Raw genomic sequence first — 23,259 nt, forward strand, 5'->3', positions numbered from 1 at the left:
AGTTGCTGGTTTGTTATTTGAGCAGTGTTCTGTGAGTGGGGCTGCAGCTGCATACCCAGCACAAAGCCAGCATGAGGTTCTCATCTTTTTTATCTTTTTCCCCCTAAATCAAGCTGCCAAGGATCAGTGTGAAACAATACAAATGTATGTGTGGCAGGGAGGGCAGAGAGGAAGCCTGCATGGCTCAAGAGACTGTTGGCAGGTTATTCCAGCCTGATGCATTAATGAAAATGTACAACCCTTGCTCTGATGGGAACCAGGGAGGCTGAGGCAGTGGTGTGTGTCCAGTTCATCCCTTCTTCAGTGGCAGACGAGATCCAGGAATCGACCACATCAGCCATTCCTGTTACATCTTCCCAAAGGTGAGTGGGAATTGAAAGTAGGTTCTGGCACAGGCTGGTCACTGTTCCCTTCTGAAGAGGGAAAAAAGGAGATGAGTCCATTGGGGTTTTACCCAGAACTAAGAGTGAGGGGAGGTAAGAAGTGACATGCCCAAATTCCATTGCCTTTCTTTCACAGTCAGCTTTGGGTCCTGGCTGTGCTTGTTCAGTAGAAAACCAGTGTTGTTGTTCCTGGACAGGGAGCTTGGCTTTTGGAGCAGCAGCAAGTCCCTGAGAGCAGAGGGATGGCCTGCCTGCCCCAGGAGAAGGGGCCACAGCTCATTCTCATCAGCCATGGTGTGGTTTTGGGTGTCATTGTGCCAGACTCCAGTGCTTCCCTGAGCCGGGACTCCCAGCTGGGATGGGAAGTGGCAGAGGATATTTTCCTGCATCCTCTTTTCTGCTGCTGAAGTTAATGACTGTCATCACAAGCCATCGTGGCTCCCGCAAGCTGGGCCGTGCCTAATTTAGAGAGATTTGCATGCTGGCAGCATTCATTTTTTATCTCCAAGAAAAATGCATTGTCAGGCAAGCTTAAAGGCTTCCTTCAATCCTGACTGCACAGGCACTGCTGGCCTGGTGCTATTGAACGCTGGTGTTCAGGGCATCAGCATGGAAGTCGTGGCTTCAGCAGCCACAAAAAGCTGCAAAAATACTTTTTTTTTTTTGTAGAACTTGTCAAATTCCTCATATCTTTCTTCTGTTTTCAATCTGCTTCCTTAGAGGTGTTTTTCCTTTAGCTTTCAGGTGTGTTTAGGTTTTTACTTGATTCTGGGATTTATTCCCTTTCCACACCAGTGGAGCTGTGGTCAGAGCTGGTCTCTGGTTTCCCCTGGAAGATAACTGGCTGTCCCCTCACACTGTGCCTGTGTTGGTGGAGCTGAGGTGAAAGGGAGGGATCTCAGAGAGTTTGAGGCAGGGCAGAAAGGGCACGTAGTGAATGTGGAACAGCTTCAGGTGAGAAGTGGGACCATGGATTTTGGGGAAGAAAAGGGCAGGGAAGGTCTTGAGAAAACTTTAGTAAACTGCCTAAGGGCAAGGTAAGCTTATAAATCTGAGTGTCCATTTTGAACCTGATTTTGCTGTTTGCTGCACATGTATGTGTAGATGTGATCATTTCCATGCACAGCTGGTGAGCTGCTGTGGGTGTGCAGTGCATGATCCCTGCATGGGGAAAACCTCCTGCAGCATCTGCTGGGAATGAAATATCAGTCACTGCCACAGTGGGTTGTGCCAGTGAACTCACATTGGAAGCTCTCACAGCAAAGGACAGGGGCTGGAGGAACCAAAAGTGTGGTGGGTGTGGTGTGTGGGTTCCCTGAGCTCCCTGGGGAGCAGGAAAGGGTCCTGGCACTGCTCCAGCTGCCAGCAGTGAGCTGTCCTGGGTCAGGAGAAGGAGCAGGCACAGCCTGTGATGGGGCCTCAGCAGCATGCTGTGAGGTGAGGGGTGCTCCCTCTGCAGGGCTGGGATGTGGTGCCACCCCTGCACTGTCCCTCACAGTTCTCAGGGCCGTGGTGCTGCTTCTGCTGCACCTGGGGAGCAGGAGTGCCTTGCTGTGAGTATTGTGTTCCCCAGCTGAAAGAAGAATTTGTGGCATTAGGGAATGGCAGTGTGCTCATCCCACCCAGCCCAGCCTCTGTTCCTGTGATGGATGAGGGTGCTCCAGATGTTGCTGAGGCATTTGCACAGAGATGGTTCCTGCAAAGCAGGCTTCTACAAGGTGGATGACGAATTATTCTTTTCTAATTTCCAAGCTCTTTCAGAGGGAGGAACCCCACTCCTCCAAAGGAACCCAGTCAGATTTGATCCTGGTAATCACAGCTGGCCCTGCCATGCACCCACACTGACCCCACACCCCACTGCTGGGAAACACTGGATCCTCTGCCTTTGGTCCTTGGGATAGGCTGGAGGCCCACCTGGGCACACTCTTATTAATTAAGGTAATTATTCAGCTTAATGTGCTGCTCCTAGCCAGCTCATTTGTGCTGTCATATTGAGCAGCACAGAAAAGCCTTGGAGGTGTGAGGATGGGCACCCCGAGTCTTGGCAGTTGTGGAGAATGACGTTATTGTAATTGAGGGAGGATTAAAAGGTGGAGCTAATAACAGATTTCCTTGAGGAAGCATCCATAGGCTGCAGACAGGGGGATTTGTGCCCTGCTTTAACCCTGCTGGTTCTGTGGCCCTGGAACAGCAGCATCACGGTTGGCTTTTGAGCTAAATGTGGATTTTGGGAGAGGGTGTAGGATTGGCACAACACACAGGCAGCACCTGTGGGACTCTGGGCTGCTGGGAGTGATGGCAGGGACTGGTGACAGCAGCCTGGTGGCCTTGGCTCCTCTGAGAGCCCTCATTGTGTTGAGCCACACTCCTCTGGCCACTCTGCTCTCAGCGTACCAGGCCAGCTTCAGCACAGGGCAGCAAAACATGCAGGGACAGAGACCCCTCTCCACTGTACCCCTCCCTGGGCTGTGCTTTCTCATCTGATTGTAAACAGATTTGACTAAAGAGGTAAATGAGAAGGTAATTAGAGGGAACATGATGGATGGGGCACTCTGGTGATGGGAAGCAGGAATCTTGCCCTCCAGGAGAAAGGAGCTGGTTGAGGATGTTCTCCAGCAGAGCACCCATGATACCTCATGCTTCCCTCTGCAGCAGGATGCAGTGGTGGGAGCTCTGGCCCCTGGGCATGCCCAAGGCTGCCCAGGCTGAGACCAGCTGTGGGCAGTGGCTGCTGCAGGCAGGGATGAGCCTGTCACCCGGACATCTGGACACTGATGCCCTTTTGCCAGGGCACAGATCAGGGCTCAGCAGCCTTTGGTACCAGGTGCACGAGGCTGCTGAGCATCAGTGCAGGATTTAAAAGCAGGAAAGCAGCGAAGGATGAGGGAGATGCTGTCCTCAGCCTGTGGGGTCATCGGATTCCTCTGCCCCTGGTGGGGTTTGGTTGGGCTGTGGCCAGGCTGGACTTGGCTGGGGCTGGGCAAATCCTGGGACAAGTCCTGGGGAAGCAGGAGCAGGGAGGGAAAGGGATGGTGACACCATCCATGCCATGGGTGGCAGGGTGGGATCCCCAGTGCTGGCAGCATCAGGGAGGGTCAGAGCACTGTTTTCCTCCTGCTGGGAGTGGCAGGAGCTGATGGCATTTCCCCCTGGCCACTGGAGACAGCACCGACCGTCCTCAGTGTGTGTCCAAATCCATCTTCAGCTGCGCTCCCGGCTGAGTCTCCCTAAATGGGGAGAAATGAGTGTAAATCATGGCTGAGGAACATCTCCTGATGTCCCAGTGGAGGGACTGAGGCTGTGCTAAATACAGCGAGAGGCTGTCAGCACTGGGAACAAACCGTCAGCTGCGAAATAAGTCACTTACACTATTGATTTTTTAAAATATTTTTTTTTCTTTTAAGGCCTTGCTCTCAGGGAAAGCTTTTCTCTTGGGGCAGGAAATTATTTGGAGGGGGAAGGGCTGGTTCAGTTTGTGGTATTTTTTGTTTGGTTTTTTTTTACATTTAATTTTTTTGGTGCTTAATTGTTTGGAAAGAGGGAACTGTTCCACAATGACGGACACCTGTGATATTGCTCCTCTCCATCAGGAACCTGGCGGTGGGTTCTGCAGAGGAAGGAGTTAATGGCCTGGAAACAGCCTTGAGTTCTCTGAAGAAATAATTCTTTTCACGTCATTTTCTTCTGAATTTTATGCTTTGGAGACTTCCCTGTGCAGGGGCTGCTCTGGGCAGAGGCCTTTGAGCCCCAAAGCCCCCATGTGCTTGGGGAGGGCCCATTCCTGCTGTCTTTCCCACATTGTGCTGGGACTCCCAGGGCTCCCCAGGGTGGGGGGCCAGGGACACGGGACTGTGACCATCCCAAAACAGGCAGGGGGACAAAACCACCACGTGTCCCTGCCCATAAATGCTCCCACTGCTCTCCCAGCCAGGTCGTGCCCTGGGAAGGGCTGTGCAGGCAGTGACACAAGGAGCCCGTGGTGGTGCTGATCTTGAGCAGGGTTCCCTCTCCCCAAAACACCCCTCCTGCTCGGTCTGTTTTTGATGCTGTTGTGGCTGTCATGGTGTGGGTGGGTGGGCTGTGTTTGCTCAGCTCCCCCTCTCTGCCTCCCTGGCTGCTCCCTCCCTGCACTGGGGATCCCGACAGGCGCTGCTGCCGTGGCTGGCTGTGCCCGGGATGATTTGTGCAGGAGCAGGCTCTAATGTTGCCTGGCGGGAGCATTGTTTTCCTGCAGCGCACGCAGACCTTTGCAAATAATCTAATAATGCAGGAATGTCAAACTTCAGCTGTGGAAGGAAATCCTTTTATACAGGAATTGTCAAGTCTCTAAACAAGTATCAGAAATGAGCTCAGTATCAATGTGGAGGGTGTTTATTCTGCCCGTCAGAGAGATGAACAACCCAATTCACTCTCCCAGGCAGACGCAAATTCGAGCATTGGCTGCTGGACCTCAGGAGAGCTCAGTGCTGAGCCTTGGGGTGCCCCTGCATGAGCCCCTAAAGAGGTGCATTTCAAAATAATGCATGAAGCAGACCCCAGTGCTTCAGCAGCTCTGGGGTTTGGGGTTTGAGGGGTTTTTTCTTCCATTTGCTGGGCAGCTTTTGTCAAAAGGGAACGTGAGGTGTTGGCATTGGAATGAGCACGAGCAGCACTCGGGAGCCAGCAGGAAGGACCAATGCTCTTGCTTTCATTCTGGGTGTCCTTGGGCAACTCCAGGTTAGAGCTGTGTCCTCGGGGATGTTCTTTGTGCCCCTCAGGGTCTGGGTGTCCCCCTGAGGCTGATGCCCCATGAGATGCTGCTGATCTGGCTGACCCCCATCCCCTTCCAACCCCACCCAGCTCTTCTGAGCTCCACTGCACCCTCCAGCTTTGCCTTTTCCTGGTGGACAGGTGTCCCAGGGAATTCACATGCAGACCTCAGGGTCACAGAGCTGTGACCGTGGTGGATGTGGTGCCTCTGGGATCTTTGTGGTTCCACTGCATGGAAGTACCCACTGCTTTCCTCCATCTGGCGAGTGCCCCCCGAGCAGAACGGAGCAGTGGGCAGGAACCTGGCACTGGCAGAGATAAGGAGTGTTTCATCCTCGAGAGCGAGTCCCTGTGAAAGAGAAGCCCTGTGAGGGAGGCGGTCAGAGCAGTAACGAGCGAGCAGATAAGGGACCGGCTGTGCCGCGGGTGCCGGCTCGGCTCCGGGAGCCGCTGGCTCCGCTCCCGCGGGCTCTGCTCCCGCCTCTGTGAGCGAGTGACCTCCCCGCTATCCCTGTCAGACAGCAGGGGGTTCACGGCTGCACCCGCAGCAGCACCTGCCCGAGGCCTCGTCACCGGTGGAATGAAATTGAGGAGGAGAACCAAACCTTCCCAGCGTGCTTAAGATGCGGGCGCTGGCACTTCCCTGCCCGCTGGGTCCTGCAGAGCCCCAGTGCCCGTTTTTCATCCGCTCTGATGGCAGAAAATCTGCTGGAAATGGGACTTAATTCAGGCTCTGCCTCTGGAGGTGTTCCTGGCTCCAGGAGGAATTTATGCTCTTTGCTTCCTCCTGGCATGATTTAAGTATCGGTGCACAGGCAGGTTTCAGCCCTTGAGGTGCAGCTGCATGGCCTCGGCCTCCGGTGGGGGATGTGCTGCCCTCGTGTTGGGTGCAGGAGCTGGGAATCCCTGCCTGGAATGTGCAGTCACCACTGGGTGACATCTCCTGCTCCTGCTCTGGCTACACCTGTAGCACAAAGCGGGGTGCCAAGTCTGGGGGAGCATGGTTTGTAGCTGCCACCTCAGTGTGGGCTTGGTTTTATTCCTTTGTTGGTCAGTGGCAGAGGATGGACCCTGGGCCAATCACCCAAAATGTGGAGCACATGAGTGCTTGGCCTTTGCTGCTTCTCCTGTTGCACTTGACCCTGTGCATGAACTCCATCGTTCAGTACATGAGCTCTCTCTTTCAGTGCAAGAACCCCCTATTTCAGGGCTTCACAAACCCATCCTTTGGTACATGAATCCCCGTGTTTCAGTGTGTGGGTTTTGCCTCCACAGGTGCCTCTGGGAGATCTGAAGCTTTTGCTTTGTCAGGATCCAGCCCAGAGCTGCTCCCTGACCCAGCTGTGTTTGCTCAGCAGCTCCAGGCAGCTTCACCTCAGGACACCTGAAGTCCTTAGCCATGGGTGCTGCTGCCATCCCAGAGCGAGACCCCCTGATCCCAACCAGCCCTGGGAATGTCTAAATGCAGCTGGGCATGGCTGTGATGCCCATTTTTCTGTCACTGCTGCTCCCTCCTTCCCCCAGCTTTTAACTCCAGAGGGAGTAATGAACTCGGGCAGAGATCAATGCTCTGCTCTGAGCCTGGCTTTATTCTGACATGCAGCAAATGCTGCAGCAGGTACAACTTTTTTTTTTTTTTTTAATTATTGATTAGTAAGGCAGGTACGAGGCAGCACAGCTCCTGGCCAGGGACCTGCCTTGCTGGAGGGGAATGGGAAGAATACCCCCACTCTTTCTGGAGCCCTGCCAAGGGAAGGCTGAGGAAATACAGTCAGTATTTTCAAATCCAATTTAAAGAATCTCTTTGCAGCCAACATCTGTCATCTCATGGCAGAAAACACCTGAAATAATCTGATTTTTTTTCTGTTTATCTAGAGAGCGAATAATATCCTCTTGATTGCTCTGTTGCATGCAGATACTCCTGTGTGAGTGACGCCTGCTCTGTGCCTGCCCTGGTGCTGAGCCCAGTGTTCAGGACAGTGACACGGCACCACTGGGCCCCTTGGTGAATTTTAGGCTTTCCAGAAGAGGTGCAGGAATTGCACAGGTGCTGTTGTGACCTGCTGTGAGGAGCAGCTCTGGAAGTGTTGGTGCCGTCGGTGGGTTTGGCCTCAGGGTTTATGCACCCAAAGGGACAGCGGGATCCCGGCAGTTCCATGAAATCCTGTTGGTGCCAGGAGCAGGGTGGCTGTTCCAGCTCCCTCTGGTGCCACCAGCCACGCTCCAGCTGGGCTCTGAGGGTGCAGGTGAGCTTGCAACCCACCCCAGCTGCAGGTTTTTCCTTTTGAGATAAATCTCGCACAGTCTGGGACAGCGGTCAGGATACACGTGGGGACGCGTGTCCTCGTTCTTCCTGCGAGGTTCCAACACCCCTGGAAGTGTCCCCAGCTGGGCGCGGGTGAAGCCGGAGCAGCGGGCACCGCACCCGCCGGGCACTGCCCTGCCTCGCAGACAAGGGGGCCGTGCTGAGATGGGCTGGGTCCCACTGGGCTGGGCGCTACTGGGCCCTACCAGACCGAGCCGAGCCGAGCCGTGCCGTGCCGTGCCGTGCCGTGCCGTGCCGGGCCGGTCGGGCGGAGCCGCGCTCCGCTCCGGGCGCTGTCCCGGGTGCTGAAGCCTCCCCCGCCGACACCGGCGGTGCCGGGGTCTCGCCCCGCGGGGACCGGGGGCCGGGGATGCCAGGGAGAAACCTTTCCCTGTGCGGGGCTCTGGCCGCGCGGTGGTCCCGGCAGTGCGGTGCGGAGGGTCCCAGCGAGGCACGGGAGTCCTGGCGGGACGGGGGGTGCCGAGGGGTTCCGAGTGGGCTCGGAGGGGTCCGGGTGGGGCGGTGCGAGGAATCCCGGCGGTGCAGGGGATTCCCGGCGGTGCGGGGCAGCACTGGGGGGTCCCGGTGGGTCGGTATCAGGGTGTCCCAGTGGGGCGGTATCGGGGGTTCCCGGCAGTGCGGGGCAGCACTGGGGGGTCCCGGTGGGTCGGTATCAGGGTGTCCCAGTGGGGCGGTATCGGGGGTTCCCGGCAGTGCGGGGCAGCACTGGGGGGTCCCGGTGGGTCGGTATCAGGGTGTCCCAGTGGGGCGGTATCGGGGGGGTCCCGGCGGTGCGGGGCAGCACCGGGGGGTCCCGGCGGGTCGGTATCGGGTATACCAGCGGGTCGGTATCGGGGGGTCCCGGGGGTCGCGGTGGGAGAGGCGGGTCCGGCCCCGCCCCGCGCAGTTTGGGAATGAACCGTGGGAAAAAAACTTGGGGGGTGCGCGCGGGCCGGGATCCCTCCGCCGGGCGGGGGAGGCTCCGGGCGAGCCGCGGCACCGCCTCGGCGCGCGGCGCCCTCCGCGCGAGGGAAGAGCTCCGCAGCGCGGCGGCGCCGGGACCGCGGCGCAGCCCCGGGGACAGGGCTCGGCCCGGCGGCGCCGCCGCCCCCGGGACGGACGCGCCCGCGGCAAGATGGGCGCCCTGGCCCTGGCCCTGGGGATTTTCCACTACCTGGGGCTCTACCTGCAGCTCGGCGCCGCCTCCCGGCACCCCCCGTGGGACGCCCCGGCGGCGGGCAGCGGTGAGGCGGCGGCCGGGGCTCGGGAAGGGGGCGGCGGAGCGGCGGGAGCTCCCGGGGCTCGGTGCCCCGCGGGGCTGGCGGGGGGTCGGGGCGGCTCCTGCCCGGGCAGCGGGACGGGTGCGGGGGATCGGGGATCCCGGTCGGGCTCCGCCGCCGAGGGCAGCTCCGTGTCGCGGTCCGTCGCGCCGGCGGCTCGAGGAGCGGGGGGCAGCAGGGGCCAGCTGGGGTTGGGCTTCGCCGCTCCCGTCTCCGGAGCCCGGGAGCGGCCTCTGCCTTTGCCGCTGGGCTGCCGAATCGGGGGCTCTGCACGGTGCGTCCCGGTGCCTGCAGCCACCCGCACCCCGTGCCCGTGAACCTCCCGGTGCGCCTCCCGGTGCCCGCCGCCGTCCGCACCCCTTCTCCGTGTGTCTCACGGTGCCGCCGCCACCGCCCGCACCCCGCGCCCGTGAACCTCCCGGTGCGCCTCCCGGTGCGCCGCCCGCCCCGCCGTGCGGTGCCCCACGCCCCGGCAGCGGGGCTCCGCCGCCTCCCGCTCCTCCGCTGCCTCCGGTGCGCGGTGGTTCGGCGGGTCCGCGCTGCCGAGCCCGCCGGCATCCACCGGGGCTGGGGAGGGGAACCTCTTCCTGCACCCTGCACCCTCCGGTGAGGAACCTGGCGCAGGGGCAGCTCCCTCGTGGGTTCCGACAAGGTGACAGGGGACCGAGCCCCCTCGGAGGAGGCTGCTGAGACCCTCCTGGCTCTCTGGGGTGACACGGGCACGTTCAGCCTGAGCCCGAGCAGTGGCCACGGGGACATGCTGGGTGCCCGGGTCCCAGCTCTTCCCCTGCCCGGCTCCGGGGCCTCCTGTGTGCGGAGGGAGCCACTCTCTGCCCCGAGGAGCCTCCAGGCACACGGCGCCTCGGGCCGTGGCAGGGGTGAGGTGTCCCGCAGTTTGTGGTGTCCCGCAGCAGTGCCTGGGCTGGCCGGCACCTGCCTGCCCGGGGAAGGGATGATCAGCCTCTGCACTGGGGGTTCACGGCAGGAGAGTTTCCAGAGCTGCCAGGCTGGCATGCCAGATGGAAAGGTGGGTGAAGAGCCTCCATTAGCCACCGCTGCTCCCCACAAAAAATCAGCAATAGGCAAATAAATAGTGAAATGGTCGCTGCGAGGGAACAGGGAGCCAAGGAGATGAAATATTCTGGGAGGGCGAGTGCACTTTGGAGCCACATTACAGCTTGCTACTCGAGCAGTTCTGCAGCAACTCACTTAATCACAACAGAAACCTTTATTAACGATACTGAAAAGCAGTGAATAAGTGGGTCATGTATAATAAGCCATTTGTGTTCAGTAGGTGAATACCAATTTGATAAAAGCTGTGTGTGCTGAAAACCTGTATAAATCGCTGTTTAGCAGATCGGAGACTGATCATTTCATTACTGGCTGGTGCAGCTTTCCCTCCACACCAGGCGAGTCCAGCAGGTTGGAGATGTGCGGCGGGAGCGGGGCCGTGGCCGGCGGGATGGGCTCGGCCGTGGCCGGCGGGCACGGGCAGGTCCTGCCGGGCTCTGCCCGCAGCAGGCAGCGCCCGCAGCTCGCCGCCATCTCCATCCCTGCCCGGTGCTGGAGGCCTGGAGGAGCCTCCACGGCATCGCGAGGCTCTGCCAAGCCCCGGGGTGCGTTCACTCTTCCTTTTAACTTGTCCACGCCGGATGCAGCGGGGGAGTTGACCGGGAGCAGCGTGTGCTCGTGGTGAGCGGCCGTGAGCATCCCCGGAGCGCGGGCGGCTCCCCCGTCCTGCCACCCCACCGCGGGCAGCCACGGCTCTGGGGAGGGAAAAGTCACAGCCAAAGAAAGTCCTTTACCTGCCGCACATCAGGATGGAGCCAGGATGGGCTCCAACTGCCCCGTGAGAGCATCTGAGCCGCAGGATTCTTCCCACCATCCCTTCCTTACCCACAGTGCTGCCTCTCCCCCTTCTCTCCTCTCCTTTCCTTAGGCTGGCGCCTTCAATTATTCATGCCCCCCATTGCAGCCTGTGCACGCTGGGTTGCTGCCATCGGCTTTCTCCTGCTCTGGCTGGGAAGCTCCAGCCGCTTTCCCAGCCTGCTGGCTCCGGAGCGGGGCAGGGGAGCCGTGCCGTGAGCAGGAGCAGCCCGGCTTCTTCCCGGCATCGGGTACGGGCGATCCCGCCTCGCCTCAGCGGAGCCGCGGCTGGAGGCTGGAGGGAGCGGTGCCCCGGCTCCCCAGGGCGCTGCCCTGCTCCGCTCCCGCACACCCCAGTGATTATTCTATCAATTACTTTCATAAACACTTTGCATTCTGCCGGATTTTTGCACACTTCCTGGTGGGAATTCTCCACGCGATGTGTTTTTCCTGCTGCTGTTCGTGCAGTCATTCAACGCAATTACATCTGACACCTCTCCTCATCAAACGTCTGGGCTTTCTCTTCCCTTGAAGCGGCTGACAGACGACGGGCCAGACACTGGGAATTATTACGTTAGGACAGTGACAGCTAATTTTAATCATAACGTTCCCTGTGAGCGAGGCAGGAATCAACCCGGAGCCGGCACGGCTGCACGCGGTCTGGGAGCTGTGGGCAGCACGGCAGGGCTGGAGTGAGGACCTGGAGTGGGCCAGGGAGCTGGAGGCTCTGCTCTGCTGCCTCCTTCATCAGGGGCTGCTCCGGGGGCCGGATGGATGCCCAGGTGGGCACCTGCTGGGCCCTCTCCCCTCCACGGCTCCGCTGGGATTTCGGTTCATGGTGTGAGTGGGACTTGTGCAGCTCGGGACAGACAGCCCTTCCTGGCCTTGTCCTCGACAGCTCTCTCTGAGCTCCTCTGTTCTGTGGCTGTTTCCCCTTTCCTGCCTGGCTGCCCCCTCCCTGTGGCCCCATCTGTGCTGGGTGCCCGACTGAGCACCGGCGATGTCGGCTGGGCTCGGCTCTGCCGGTGCATTCATTGTGTCGTGTGCTCCGTGTGAAGCTGGATTGGGATGAGCCCAGCAGTGATGGGGTGGGCAGAGCTGGTCAGGAGGGTGCTGTGCCCATGAGCACCAGGCACTGCCAGCTCTGGGGATGGTACCAGTCCCTGTGTGAGGTGTGGGCAGGTCTCGGCAGCGGCTGCCGGTGCTGGTGGCTCATGTTTGGGGTGCTGGGTGTGAGGCCAGGGAGCTGATCCTGTCTGCCCCATCCCATTCCTTCTGACTGATTCCAGGTGAGAATCCTCCCCTGGCTGATGGGAACCATCCCCTGGCAGAGAGCAGCACCAGGGTGAGGAGTGGCTGCAGGCTGGCTGCACGCACTGCTGGAGCCCCACGGGGAGCTGTCAAAAAAAGGCCATTTTTGGGCTTTGCTACTTACACTGTCAAATAGCAGCTCTTCCCTGAGGCCCTTGGGAGGGAATTTTCTGAGAAGTGTGAGTCCCCAGGAACCAGATGGGAGCAGCAAGTCCCCTTGCATGGGAAAAGCTCTGTGTAGCCGGGGCCAGGCTGGAGACACTCACCACTGACCTCGCTCTTGCTGAGGGGGTTAAATATTAGGGGAGTGGGGGTAGGAGCTGGGGCAGCCCAGCACGAAGGGGCATTGTTGGAAATATCCGCAGTTTTCAAGGTTCATTCCAGCTCTCCGGTGAGGTGAGCACTGGCCTGATCACACTCACCGAGTTAGGTGGTTTTTTTTGTTGTTGTTGTTTTTAATTCACATGCTGCAAATTTGAGCTCCTTCTGCTGCTCATATGACAGTAAAGAGGGGCAGAGCAATGGCGCTGCCATCCCCAGCGTGTGGTGGGAGCCTCCCGGCCCCAGCCACGGCCCCGACGCGTGCCGTGGCAAGGGCGATGTCTGGATGTTCGGATGGCTGGAGGAGAGCAGCGCTCACCGCCACACGCTCTGCCCGCTCGGCTGCCGGGGCCGGAGCCACCCTGGCCTCTCGCAGCGGTGACGCGGCCGTCGCGCCGCGTTTGTGCAGCGCTTTGCACCGCGATGTGCTCGCAGCGCCCCGGGGTCAGCATCCCTGCTCGCGGGCTCGGCAGGAGGAGAAGCATCCCCGGCAGTTCCCGGCGCTGGGAAGGGGAGGGGAGCGGGGCTGCGGCCCGACCGTGCAGCAGCCTCGGCACAGCGGTGTCCCCGCGGTGGGGACAGTGAGGTCACGCAGGCACTGGGGCAGTGCCCAGCTCTACTCTGGGTGCCTCCCGATCCCCCGGGATGGCTCTTTCCCAGGCAGGCTGTGCCAGGGGCTGGGGGTCCTGTGGCAGCCAGGAGGGTCGGTCTGTGTCTGGTCCGTGTGCCGGGATGTGTCTCGGGTGTCCCTGAACCGGGGCTGTCATTGTCCACCAGCCACAGGAGCCGCGGGTTCCTGGGAAGGGGAGGTGCTGGGGAGGTCACGGATGTCTGGGGAGGGGACGGTGCCGGGGGAGTGCCCGTGGTGGTGGATTCTGTTTGGACTCATTTGCTTTTCACTCTGCGGCGGTGCAGCACAGACCCAGCAGGTCAGAGCCGGCCCCACACCGGGGCGCAGGGCAGGCTCTGGATGGACACTCCAGCGGGCAGGAGCAGGAGCACAGGGGGGTTTCAGCTTCCCCAGCCGCTGTGCCTGCCCAGCGTGGGACGGAGCCAGCCCCAGCCCCGCCGCCTGCTTGGCACTTGTCACCCCTCCAGCCCGGCTGCAGCTCCAGTGAGGGGCTCCAGCCCTGCAAGGCACAGAAAGAGGCTTCTGACTCCTGGTTTGGGGAAAAATCCCTCCGGGAGCAGGAACCCGTGATGACCGGGTGATTAACAGGAGTTTGCAAGTGTCCAGTGCATATTTCATCGTCTTCCAGTACACCTTTACACAACAATTGCCCTGATTTAGTGCCCGTGGTGACACTGCTCTGGTGTGGTCCTTGGTGCCTTGTGGGGGCTGAGGTGGAAGCTGGCACAGCTGAGGAATGGCAGGCAGCAGGCAGAGCCCTGCAGGGGCTTTCTGTGCTGCGTGGGGCCTGTGGAAGAGGCAGGGGGATGGAGCAGGGGCCTGAGGGCATTTCCAGGTGCTCGGGGCAGTGCACAACCTGCTGTTGCCCCATCCCCACTGCTGGAGCCCCCTCCCTGTGCAGAGCCTGGCCAAGGTGAGGGATGGTGCCCACAAAGGTCTGTCTCTGGTTTATGAGAGCACCAAGCTGTCCCAGCAGGCATTTTCAATTCTGTTTATCTGTGTTTCCCCATTGAGTTCATTTTATTTCCCCTGATTTTTATTTCCTGGAAGATTTATTGATCCTGGTGTTCTCAGTTTATGACAGGTAGCAGGCCATAAAGCACACGGAGCAGCAGCCCCTGACCGGCCCCTCCATCCCTCCTGCCGTGGGGATGTGGCTCCAGTGCCAGTGGGGGGAGAGGGACGGGGCTGGGGTGGGCAGGGACAGGGACACCGGGGGACAGGGCAGCGGGCAGAGTTGGTGACTGGTCCAGTGTTCACAGGAGCAGTGTCCAGACAGCCTGGCCAACCCAGTGCAGGGTCCATGGCCAGCCTGGGGGCTGTCTGGGGGGACCCTGCTCCCCACTGGTGTCCCTGTGAGGGGCAGGGCTGGGGGCACTGAGTCACCCCTGTCCTGGTGGGGCCGGTGTCCACGGCATCCATCAGGGAGGGCACACGCTGCTGCTGGAGGACATGCCTGAAAGATGCATCCCCAGCAAAGGTGATGACCCTGGCTATCCATCTGCAGGATCGATGCTCCTCTGGATGTGCTTGGAGGTGGCTGAGCTCTGGGGTTAATTAGTACATACGCTTCCCAATTAAAATCGGAAAGAAAGAAGGCGCTTGATTCAATCCAGCCTTTTCTCGGCTTATCTGCCAAATTCCCGTCTGTGGGAGCAGATTTTAATTGTGTTCACAGCAATTTGGACCTGGCTGGAGCCCTCAGGGCATCCCCCCACCCCTGCACTGCTGGAGCTGTGGTGGCTGGGGCTGGTGCAGGCCCTGCTGGGACCCGCTGGCTTTGGCCATTGCTGCTGCCTGCAGGAATTCTGTGGGGCAAGAGCCCGATCCTGCCTGCAGCCAGGGAATGGTGGGAGAGTGCTGGTTAATGATGGACACCACTGTGGCTTGGAGCACAGAGGGACACTTTGTCCTGTGCCAAGAAGACCCCCCTGCTCCTCCCCCAGCCCTCAGTCACCAGAGCTGTTCCCTTGGGGCTCCCTCTGCTCCCCAGCACAGAATCCACGTTCTGTGGTGCCGGGTTCTGGGTGAACGGGATGTGGGAACAGCGCTGGGAACCCCACCAGGACACCCTGCCTTGGTAAACCCGGAGTTGGGTATTTGCCTCTGCTCCCTGCTGAGATGGATTAAAGGAAGGCGATAAGTGGATGGGATTTCCATGCGTCCAGAGGGACAGGGAGATATTAGAGGTATTAACTTTTTGTCTGGGCTGGTAATAATTGGTTTTCCGAGGGATGAGGGCCGGAGAGAGTGCTGCTCCCGACAGGCTGCGTGTCCCAGAGGGCGCCGGTGGCTCCCATGGGAGCTGCCCTGCGGCTGTGAGCCGGCAGCGGGAGGGGCTGAGCGGAGACAGGGGCACAGGGCAGTGCCCGGGGTGTGCAGGGGGCTGGCAGCCCTGTCCCCGTGCCGTGCCACCGAGAAGCCACTGCGCCGGTGGTGGCAGCAGCGTTTGCCGGTGCCCTGCGCGCTGGGGCGTCTGCACGGAGGAACAACAGTCTCTCCAGAGGAGATGAAAAGAATTCTAATTACATCTCTGAACAATATTTGTTTTGAGCGAGGAAAGCAAACCATATGGCGTGTGGGAGCCTGTTTGGGGCCGCACTAAGTGAGGATTTGTTTTTCAGTTGTGTCCTGATCTGAGTGAGATGCCATCATGCTCTGTTTATTTCCTTCACCTCAGAGGTGTGGTGCTCGTCCTGGGGCAGGGGTCTGGGGGATGCTGTGGGAGCAGGGGGACACTGCTCCCTCCCTTTCCCCTTTTGGTCTTTGCAAAGTGCCTGGGGTGGGGAGGGGACACTGGGGTGGGAAAGGAGAAGCTGGGGACGACAGGGACCTGCCTGCTCTGCTGTGAGGGCTGGGTCTGCTCGGCCAGGGCAGGATCCGGGCACTCCTGGTGACTCAGCCCGTGTGGCCGGGGCATTGTCCTTCGCCGGGACAGTGCCCTGTCCCCGCAGGCCCCCGCAGCCCTCGCTCTGTCCCCAGCAGCTCTCTTCACCGAGACGCCCCACGACATGACGGCGCAGGCGGGTGAGGATGTGGAGATGGCGTGCTCCTTCCGCGGCAGCGGCTCCCCCTCCTACTCCCTGGAGATCCAGTGGTGGTACGTCCGCAACCACAAGGACTGGACGGACAAACAGACGTGGGCTTCCAGTCAGGTAATGCCCCTCATCCTCCTCCTCCACAGATCAGGAAAGGCAGAGCCCCCCAGACAGAGCCCCCCAGACAGAGCCCCTCAGGCAGAGCCCCTCACACAGAGCCACTCACACAGAGCCCCCCAGGCAGAGCCCCTCACACAGAGCCCCCCAGGCAGAGCCCTTGCCCACACTTGCCGTGGGGAAGGGCTTTGTTTGCAGCCACCGTTGGGTTTTGGTGGGACCCCGGCCCGCAGCAGCTGGTGCTGACCAGTTCAGCAGGGCAGGGTTTCACCTCTGCTCTGACAGAGAGCAGCCGGGGCTCCTCTGGTGCTTTACTGGCTGCTCAGCGTCCAGCTGCACTGAGGGTGCCCCGGGTCATGGGGCTGGGCTGTCCTGGCCGCCCTTCCCAGCCAAGGGGCTGCCTGGCCCATTGCCAGGACCCGTCCCAGGCTGAGGCTTTGTTTTTGTGCTTGTGCCTTCGCCTGTCTCATCACCAGCTCATCCCTCCTGGCCCTGCACCCTCCATCCCTCCCTTGTCCCCTGTTTCTCTGTGTACTGGTCCAGCAAACAGCCTCTCTTTATTTCTCTCTCTGTTCACACAGAGATAAGGGCCAAAGAATGGGAAACAGCTTTGGGGATTTTAATGAGCCTTTATTGTAGTGTCTTTGGCAGGGCTGCTGCTGGTGTTGCCATAAATTGAGAAGCCTCAGGGCAGTGCTGCCAGGCTGGGGGGAGCACTGCCAAGGGTGCAGGGTGGGCAGGGTCAAGGGTGTTGGGGGCACTGGGAATGCACAGCCAGTGGCTGCAGGAGGGGTGGTGGCAATGGGGCAGGTGCTGGCAGTGGTGGGGACAGAGTTCCAGGGACAGGGGTCACTGCTGCAGCAGTGATGCCACAGTGATCAGGGCTCCATCCCCACTCCTGGATCGTGGGGAGCCTCCCATCCCGGGTACCCAGTGTGGCTTCACCCCCCTGGGTGCCTGGCTCTGCTGGGGCTGGGCAGTCCCTTCTCTCTTCCCCCTTCTCCCTCTCCCTTCCTCCTTGGGGCAGCCATCCTGGGGGTGGGAAGGGGTCTGGTGGGCTGAGCTGACCGTTTCTCTTCCCTCTCTGGTCTCCCCCTACCCTGCTTTTTCCACAGCTGAAATCATCACCACCAGAGGAGCCCGGGAAAGAGGCGACAAAAATCAGCGTGAGTTTGGGTGATGGTTCTTGCTGAGGGCTCAGCAGGATATTCTGGGAACACCAGGGTGGGAGACCTGGGTCTGCCTTGGCCCAGCCCTGGGGTGACCGGGGTGAGGGGGGCTGCCCTGCTCTCCCTGGCACCAAGAGGCACAGCCTGGACCCTCAGTCCAGCATCTGAGTGACACATTAATGCCAGGGATAAAATAATCCAATTGACTCAGAGGATTAGCATCCCAAAGCCATTTAGGCTCATGTGAGCAGAATGAGGAGCCACTAATCAGTTAAATAAAACACTCTTGGCCTTCTGCTGCCAGGTGTGTGCCCCTCTGGCTCTCCCTGCCTTGGGGAGCTCTGCGTTTGGGGGTGCCACGGACACAGAGCAGTGCTGGAAAGCTGCCCTCTGTCACCTGGCAGCTCTCCTGGCACTTCCATTTTCCTTCACTGACTGAGCAAGGCACCCGTGGCTTCTCAGATGGGTGTTCCCCACACCCAGGATCAGCCTCTCATCCCTGGGAAACCCTTCCCAAGGGAGAGCAACACCTTTCAGCACCCACCTGCAGGATCACGAATTCCCCTCCAGGGGTCATGTCCCCTTTGACGAACTGACACCCACAATCCATATCCAAACCTAAGCAGGTTCCTCCAGGGTCTGTTCCTCCCCAGGGTGCTGTGGCTCCCTGCCCCACAAGCAGCAAAGTTCCAGGTCTGCTGCTGGAGCAGCCAAAGCTCTGCCAGGCCCTGTCTGCTGAGCCTGGGGTGCTGCTGCTCCCTGCAGCCCACCCAGGCCCTGCTCCAGGGCCAGGAGGGGCCACAGAGGGTGCATGGAGCCGTCCTGGGGCCAGCACTCCCTCTCAGCTCAGCCAGTGCATGTTTCAGCATAATTAGGCAGTTAATTACACGCTGGGATGGAATTGATGGGTGTGCGAGTGTAACCAGGATTTATTTTGAATCATTCGAGGTCTCTGCTGCCTCCTCCAGATCCAGCCAGCAGGGAGAGGCTGGAGCTTCAAACCTCTTTTGTTTGTTGTTATTTCAAATGTCCTTGATCATTAAGTGTTTATGGAGTGCAGGAGGTAAATGAGCGTGGGTGATCTGATGGAATGTGAGGAACAGCCACAGCAGCAGGTGACTGGGAACAAACAGCAGGGTCAAACAGTGACAGGGAGGGAAATCCCAAGGAGGAGCCACCGTGCCAGGCACCCCTTGGCTGTGTTATCCACCAAACACACCTGGTGCTGGAGACGCTTTGCAGGGATGGAGAGCAGTGAAACATGATGGGTTTGGGTTTATTTTTATTGAGTGCAATGGCACAGCACAGGGCTGAGCTGGGGCTGGGCACAGCAAATCTGCCCATCCTGGCTGTGCCAGGGGCTCTGCCCCATTCCCATGGGCAGTGAGGGCCATCCCTGCCCTGCCTGTGCTGGCAGAGCCACAGGAGTTATGGACCATCATAAAATCTTCCCTCCTGAGGCTCAGTGACCTGCTGGGTAGTGGTTCCATGGCCACTGGTGGCACCAGCAAATTGGGGTTTTATTTTATTAGTTCTAAATTTCCCAGCCATTAATTTCAGTGACTTCTGGCTCTCTCGACTAAGAGGGTTTTTTTTAAGCTCCTTTCCCATGACAGTCTCAGCATCTGGGCACACTGGCACCAGGGCCTGGCACCTCCTGCCCCTGCCCTATTCCCCCAGACCCCCACTTCCAGCAATGCAGGATTGGGGCTCAGGTGGCCACTGAGCAGCCCTGAGATGCTGTTTGGGTGGCCCTGGCTGTGACCTGTGGCAGCAGCTCCCTCTCAGCAGCCCATGGTGCGCAGGGCAGCTGATGCAGCAGCCTGTGTGTGCTCGTGTGTGTTTGTATGTGCTTGTGTGTGCACGTGTGGGCACATACATGTTCCAGCACTGGATGCCCCCACAGGGAGGGGCTGAGGGGACATTGAGGGGTCTGGGTTCCCACACTGCCCTCCTGTGCTGTTTGGGGTGGGTTTTGCCCCTCTCCAGCCCTGTTTCCAAACACCATAAAATCCTCAGCTAACAAATGCAGCGGCGAGTAGAAAAACGGCCTTTGCCATCCAGTGTGATTATAGGGAACAGAGCCAGGGGCCTCGGGGTGGGTTATAAATCTGATTTATTGACCCAGCCCAGAGCAGCCGCGGCTCTGGCTAGTGAGTAAGTCTTAAATTTCATTGGGTGATAAATACTGAGAGCGAATCAATTTGGTAGAAAAGCTAATTAGCCAGCGTGGTTCCGCATCGATCTCCGAGCCCTGCGTGGCCGGGTGCGAGCCAGGGCTTCCATCATCCCCGGCTGGGGCTGGGGCTGGGGCTGGGTTCCCCTGCCCCAACCTCACCGGCCCTTACCGTGTCCTCGCCGTGGTGGCACCCAGCCGGGGGTGGCACTGCCCCGGTGTCTGGGGGGCAGTGGCAGTCCTGGGGACCCCTGACCGCCCGTCTGCCCCACGCAGGTGGTGAAGGTGGTCGGCAGCAACATCTCCCACAAGCTGCGGCTGTCGCGGGTGAAGCTGGAGGACGAGGGGACCTACGAGTGCCGGGTGATCGACTCCAGCGACGGCAAGGCGCGGCACCACAAGGTGAAGGCGTACCTGCGGGTGGAGGCAGCGGGGGGCCCGGGGCACCCCCAGGACACCGAGCTGCGGGAGACCCCGCTGGCAGAGCTCGCCTCGCCGGGCTCAGCGCACGCACACCACCACCACCACCACCACAAAGCCGGGAGGGAGCTGAAGAAGCGCTCGGCAGACACCTCCTGCGTGCTGTAGGTGGGCGGTGTGGGGGGCCGCCGGAGCCCCCCTCCGCCCCGGACTCAGCGGAGCCATCAAGGGTCCCGCAGCCCCTGCCGGAGACTGGCCCCACCGCCCCGTCCTGTCCAGCATCCCTCGCCACCTCCCTGTCCCGCAGGTTTCTGCCCTTCACGGGGCCCGGCGGTGCCAGGCTGGGGTGGGCGCCGGGCCCGTCGGTGCCACGGCTGCATCGCTGGGGCTGTGCCCGGGGCCGGGGCATGTGCCCGCGCCTGGTGGTCCCCATCCCTTGTGCGGGCTGTGCTGTGCCCCAGCTCTCTGCCCACGGGACCCTCCTGCCCTCCCCGTGCTTCGCAGACCCTGTAGGTTCCTGTAGGTTGTCCCGTTTAGTTGCTCGGTTCCAGCCCCGCAGTGCGTGTCTAAGTTCCAGCCTCCATCCTACAGCCCGTGTGTATCCCCCCGCCCTGCCCTGCCTGCCCCGCAGCCCCCAGCACGTCACGGCCCGAGCTCAGCAGAGGAAGGACGGCACGGCACATTCCTGGCATCCTCCCGACACGCTGCGGCACGGCTCAGCCAGTGCCCGTGCCCCGTGTAGCCGGGAAGGTGTGCCACGGCGCTGGCCCCTGCACCCATCACTCCTCCTGCCCTGCGCCCACCCGCCAGCCCCGTCCCGCTGCCCGTGGCTCTCGGCCCCGTCTCGGCCCAGCATCCCTCCCCACCAGGCCACAGCACCGCGCTGCCCGGGCAGGGTCCGGCCCGCGGGCTCTGGTGTCGCAGTGCAAACAGCAGAGCCCGGCCCTGCCGCCCCCAGGGGTGACCACGGCCACTGGGGACGGAGCTGCGGGGAGGGACAGGGGGGTCCCGAGCCCCCCGCCCGGGCGCTGCTCCCCTGCTACCCCCCAGCCTGCCACCATCAGACCTGCTGCAGCTAATAAAGCTCTTTAAACGAAGCCTCTGCGGGTCTGTGCTCTGTCTGTGGCACTGCCTCGGGTAAAAACGGGCAGAGCTGGGGCTGCTGGGCTGGGGCCGCTGGGGATGGGGATGAGGGAGGGCATCAACATCATCCCCTGCAGCTGAGAGCTCAGAGCTGTAAAAAGCCACAGCTGGGAGCTCCTGCCCAGCCTGGGAGCTGCTGCCCTGAGGGGTGCAGGGCACAGCGAGGTCCCAGGCGAGCTGGGGATGCTCCATGCTGTGGCCACGGAGTGCTGGGTCAGCTGCCAGGTGAAATCCTGACACCAATCCGGGCACCCAGACCAGATTTCCAGCCTGGTGGAAGGTGGGGTCCCCAAAGCAGGGTGCTGGCTGCCCCTGGGGGCTGGCTCTGCCTCTCCAGTGGGAGAGCAACTCTGAGCACTGGCAATGCCCAGCCTAGCCCAGCTGAGTCCTGCAGCTTCTTTGAAGCTGGTTAATTCCTGGACCTCCATCATGCTCACCCCTTGCTGTGCTGATGAGAAGGAGGAAGAGCTGGTGGCTCTTTCTGCCACCAGAAGTGTCAGCCTGTGCTGGGGAGCAGGAACAGGCAGAGGTGGCTGGTGTCTCTGGAGCCATGGTCACCTCTGCCACCTGGAGAACTGTGGGCTTGGGGAGCAAAGGGCACGGGAGAAAAACATTCAGGAGCTGCAGGGCAGCAGCTGTAAATCATTGCAGCCAGTTATAGTTGTGGCTGCGCTGTAGCAATCCCTGGCAGAGCTGTGGGGCTGGGGCTATGCTCAAATTCTCTTTGTCAGGGAGTGGGATTGCTGAGGGAAGAAAAAAGATTGGGATGCATTGGTCACCAGTGCAGCAAAACACAGGACAAAGCAGAGGAAAAGCCAGACCCAGAGACATGCTAGGAAGGGCAGGAGGCTGCAAATCACCTCCAACAGGGAATAAACAAATTGCTGTGCAGCTCAGTGATTTGTAAAACCTGGAGGTGAGCTTTAACAATAACAGGTTTTATTAAAAGAGATTAATTTTGCTGAGTTTATAGGAAATCTTGGGAGCAGGAGTCGAGGAGTGGACCCTGCTGGATCTGTGTGCATGGCTCAGCAGTGCCTGCTGCCAGGGGCTGTGTGTGGGACTGTGCCCCCAGCAGGGTGGCAGTCCCCCAGGGTCCTGGCTGGGTTTGTGCCTGGAGGAGGCAGCTGGACACAACTTTCTTTGCTCTCTGATCCCAGAGAGGGTGGCTGGAGTGGGGGGAGCTGGGGGTCCCCACCCCAGAGTGTTTGGGGGCTGCTTGGTGGAGGAGAGTTCTGGTGGGGACAGCCTGGGGCTTGTGAAGGGGCTGAGCTTAATATGCAAGTCACTGCTGGGGAGGAACCAGCCTCATGAAAATGCCATTTCCACGCAGTCCCTCTCCCAGCCATTACCCTGCCTCAGACAAAAGCAATTTACTCAGCTTCCAATAAAGCAAGGGCAATAATGAAGCTGAGAGGAGCTGACTGACAGGCAGGACAGCCTCTCCTGCCACCAGCACCCACCTGCTGGCTGGGGCTGAGGCTGTGGGGAAAATCTCTGCACAGCACTGTGAACCACAGGCTCTGGGTGGGGGTGTTTCAGTGCAGCCAGCTGTGCCACAGCCCTCCTGGGTGATGGGGTTGGTTCCTGGGCACTGGGCAGTGATGGGACAATGCTGCCCTTGAATCCCACACCCGTCCTGCAGGATGGCAATCCTTGGCACAGGCAGGATGTGTCCTTGGAATCCCCACCACAGCACAGCTGAGCAGAGCGAGACTGGATGCAGCATCTGCACCTAATGGATGAGTTTTGTCAAGTGCTACAACAACCCAGGAAACTGCACCAGCCCCAAGGGCGCTTGGAAAGCAAAGACAGTATTTCAGCTCCCTGCCTGCCCTGTCAGAGCAGCTCTGAAGGCTCCTTTGTATGGAACCCAACCAGCGTTAAGCACTGAACAGATATTAAAAAACAGTAAAGCTGACCTGCAGCCCTGTCCTACTGGATAAAAAGCCACTGACTTGTGTTTTCCCTGGAGAAGCAAACAGAAGGAAAGCCTGGATAAAACCAGGGACACAAGGGGAGGTAACTTCAGCTGAGGGATGTGGCAGCACAGGCAGTGCCCTTGGGCCAACCAACAGAGACTTGTTTTGGATGTTCACTCAGGATCCCAACAGTGATGCACAAAGCCTGCTCCATGTAACAATCTATTTATTGCTTTGGTTTTTGTATTTCTGAGCTTGCTTCCAAATTTAGTCAAGATTGGCCCTTTTGCTTCACTTGCATAGATGTTCCCCCATTGTCAGGAGGCACCTGCTGCCAGGAGCTGCTGGGGTGAAGCTGAGGGATCTGGGCAAAGCAGTGCCCATGGACAATCTCTGCAGCAAGAGCCTGGGGATGTGAGAGCTGGAGA

The 23,259-nt window shown here is 60.0% G+C and overlaps 1 protein-coding gene across 2 annotated transcripts; it reads left to right on the forward strand.

The window, feature by feature from the left end:
* Positions 1 to 8,465: 8,465 nt before the first annotated feature.
* On the forward strand, positions 8,466 to 20,857 carry VSTM2L (V-set and transmembrane domain containing 2 like). 2 transcript variants are annotated; one of them, XM_039699801.1, is made up of 4 exons: positions 8,466 to 8,681; positions 15,829 to 16,001; positions 17,117 to 17,167; positions 19,623 to 20,857. In XM_039699801.1, exons 1-4 carry the CDS (start codon positions 8,573 to 8,575, stop codon positions 19,932 to 19,934), a joined length of 645 nt encoding a protein of 214 aa, XP_039555735.1. In that variant the 5' UTR covers positions 8,466 to 8,572; the 3' UTR covers positions 19,935 to 20,857. The 2 variants fall into 2 exon arrangements, with proteins under 2 accessions (XP_039555735.1, XP_039555736.1); XM_039699802.1 differs by having other exon boundaries at positions 8,467 to 8,681; positions 15,832 to 16,001.
* The last annotated feature ends 2,402 nt before the right edge of the window (positions 20,858 to 23,259 follow it).

Source organism: Passer montanus, unplaced genomic scaffold (genome assembly GCF_014805655.1).
Source record: "Passer montanus isolate IOZ18808 unplaced genomic scaffold, ASM1480565v1 scaffold139, whole genome shotgun sequence".
NCBI lineage: Eukaryota > Metazoa > Chordata > Aves > Passeriformes > Passeridae > Passer > Passer montanus.

Excerpts from the sequence above, each read along its gene's own strand:
- VSTM2L (XM_039699801.1), top strand. The coding sequence starts at position 8,573 with ATGGGCGCCCTGGCCCTGGCCCTGGGGATTTTCCACTACCTGGGGCTC. Across the intron at positions 8,682-15,828 it reads CGCCCCGGCGGCGGGCAGCG|CAGCTCTCTTCACCGAGACG; the intron begins GTGAGGCGGCGG and ends CTCTGTCCCCAG. Across the intron at positions 17,168-19,622 it reads AAGAGGCGACAAAAATCAGC|GTGGTGAAGGTGGTCGGCAG; the intron begins GTGAGTTTGGGT and ends TGCCCCACGCAG.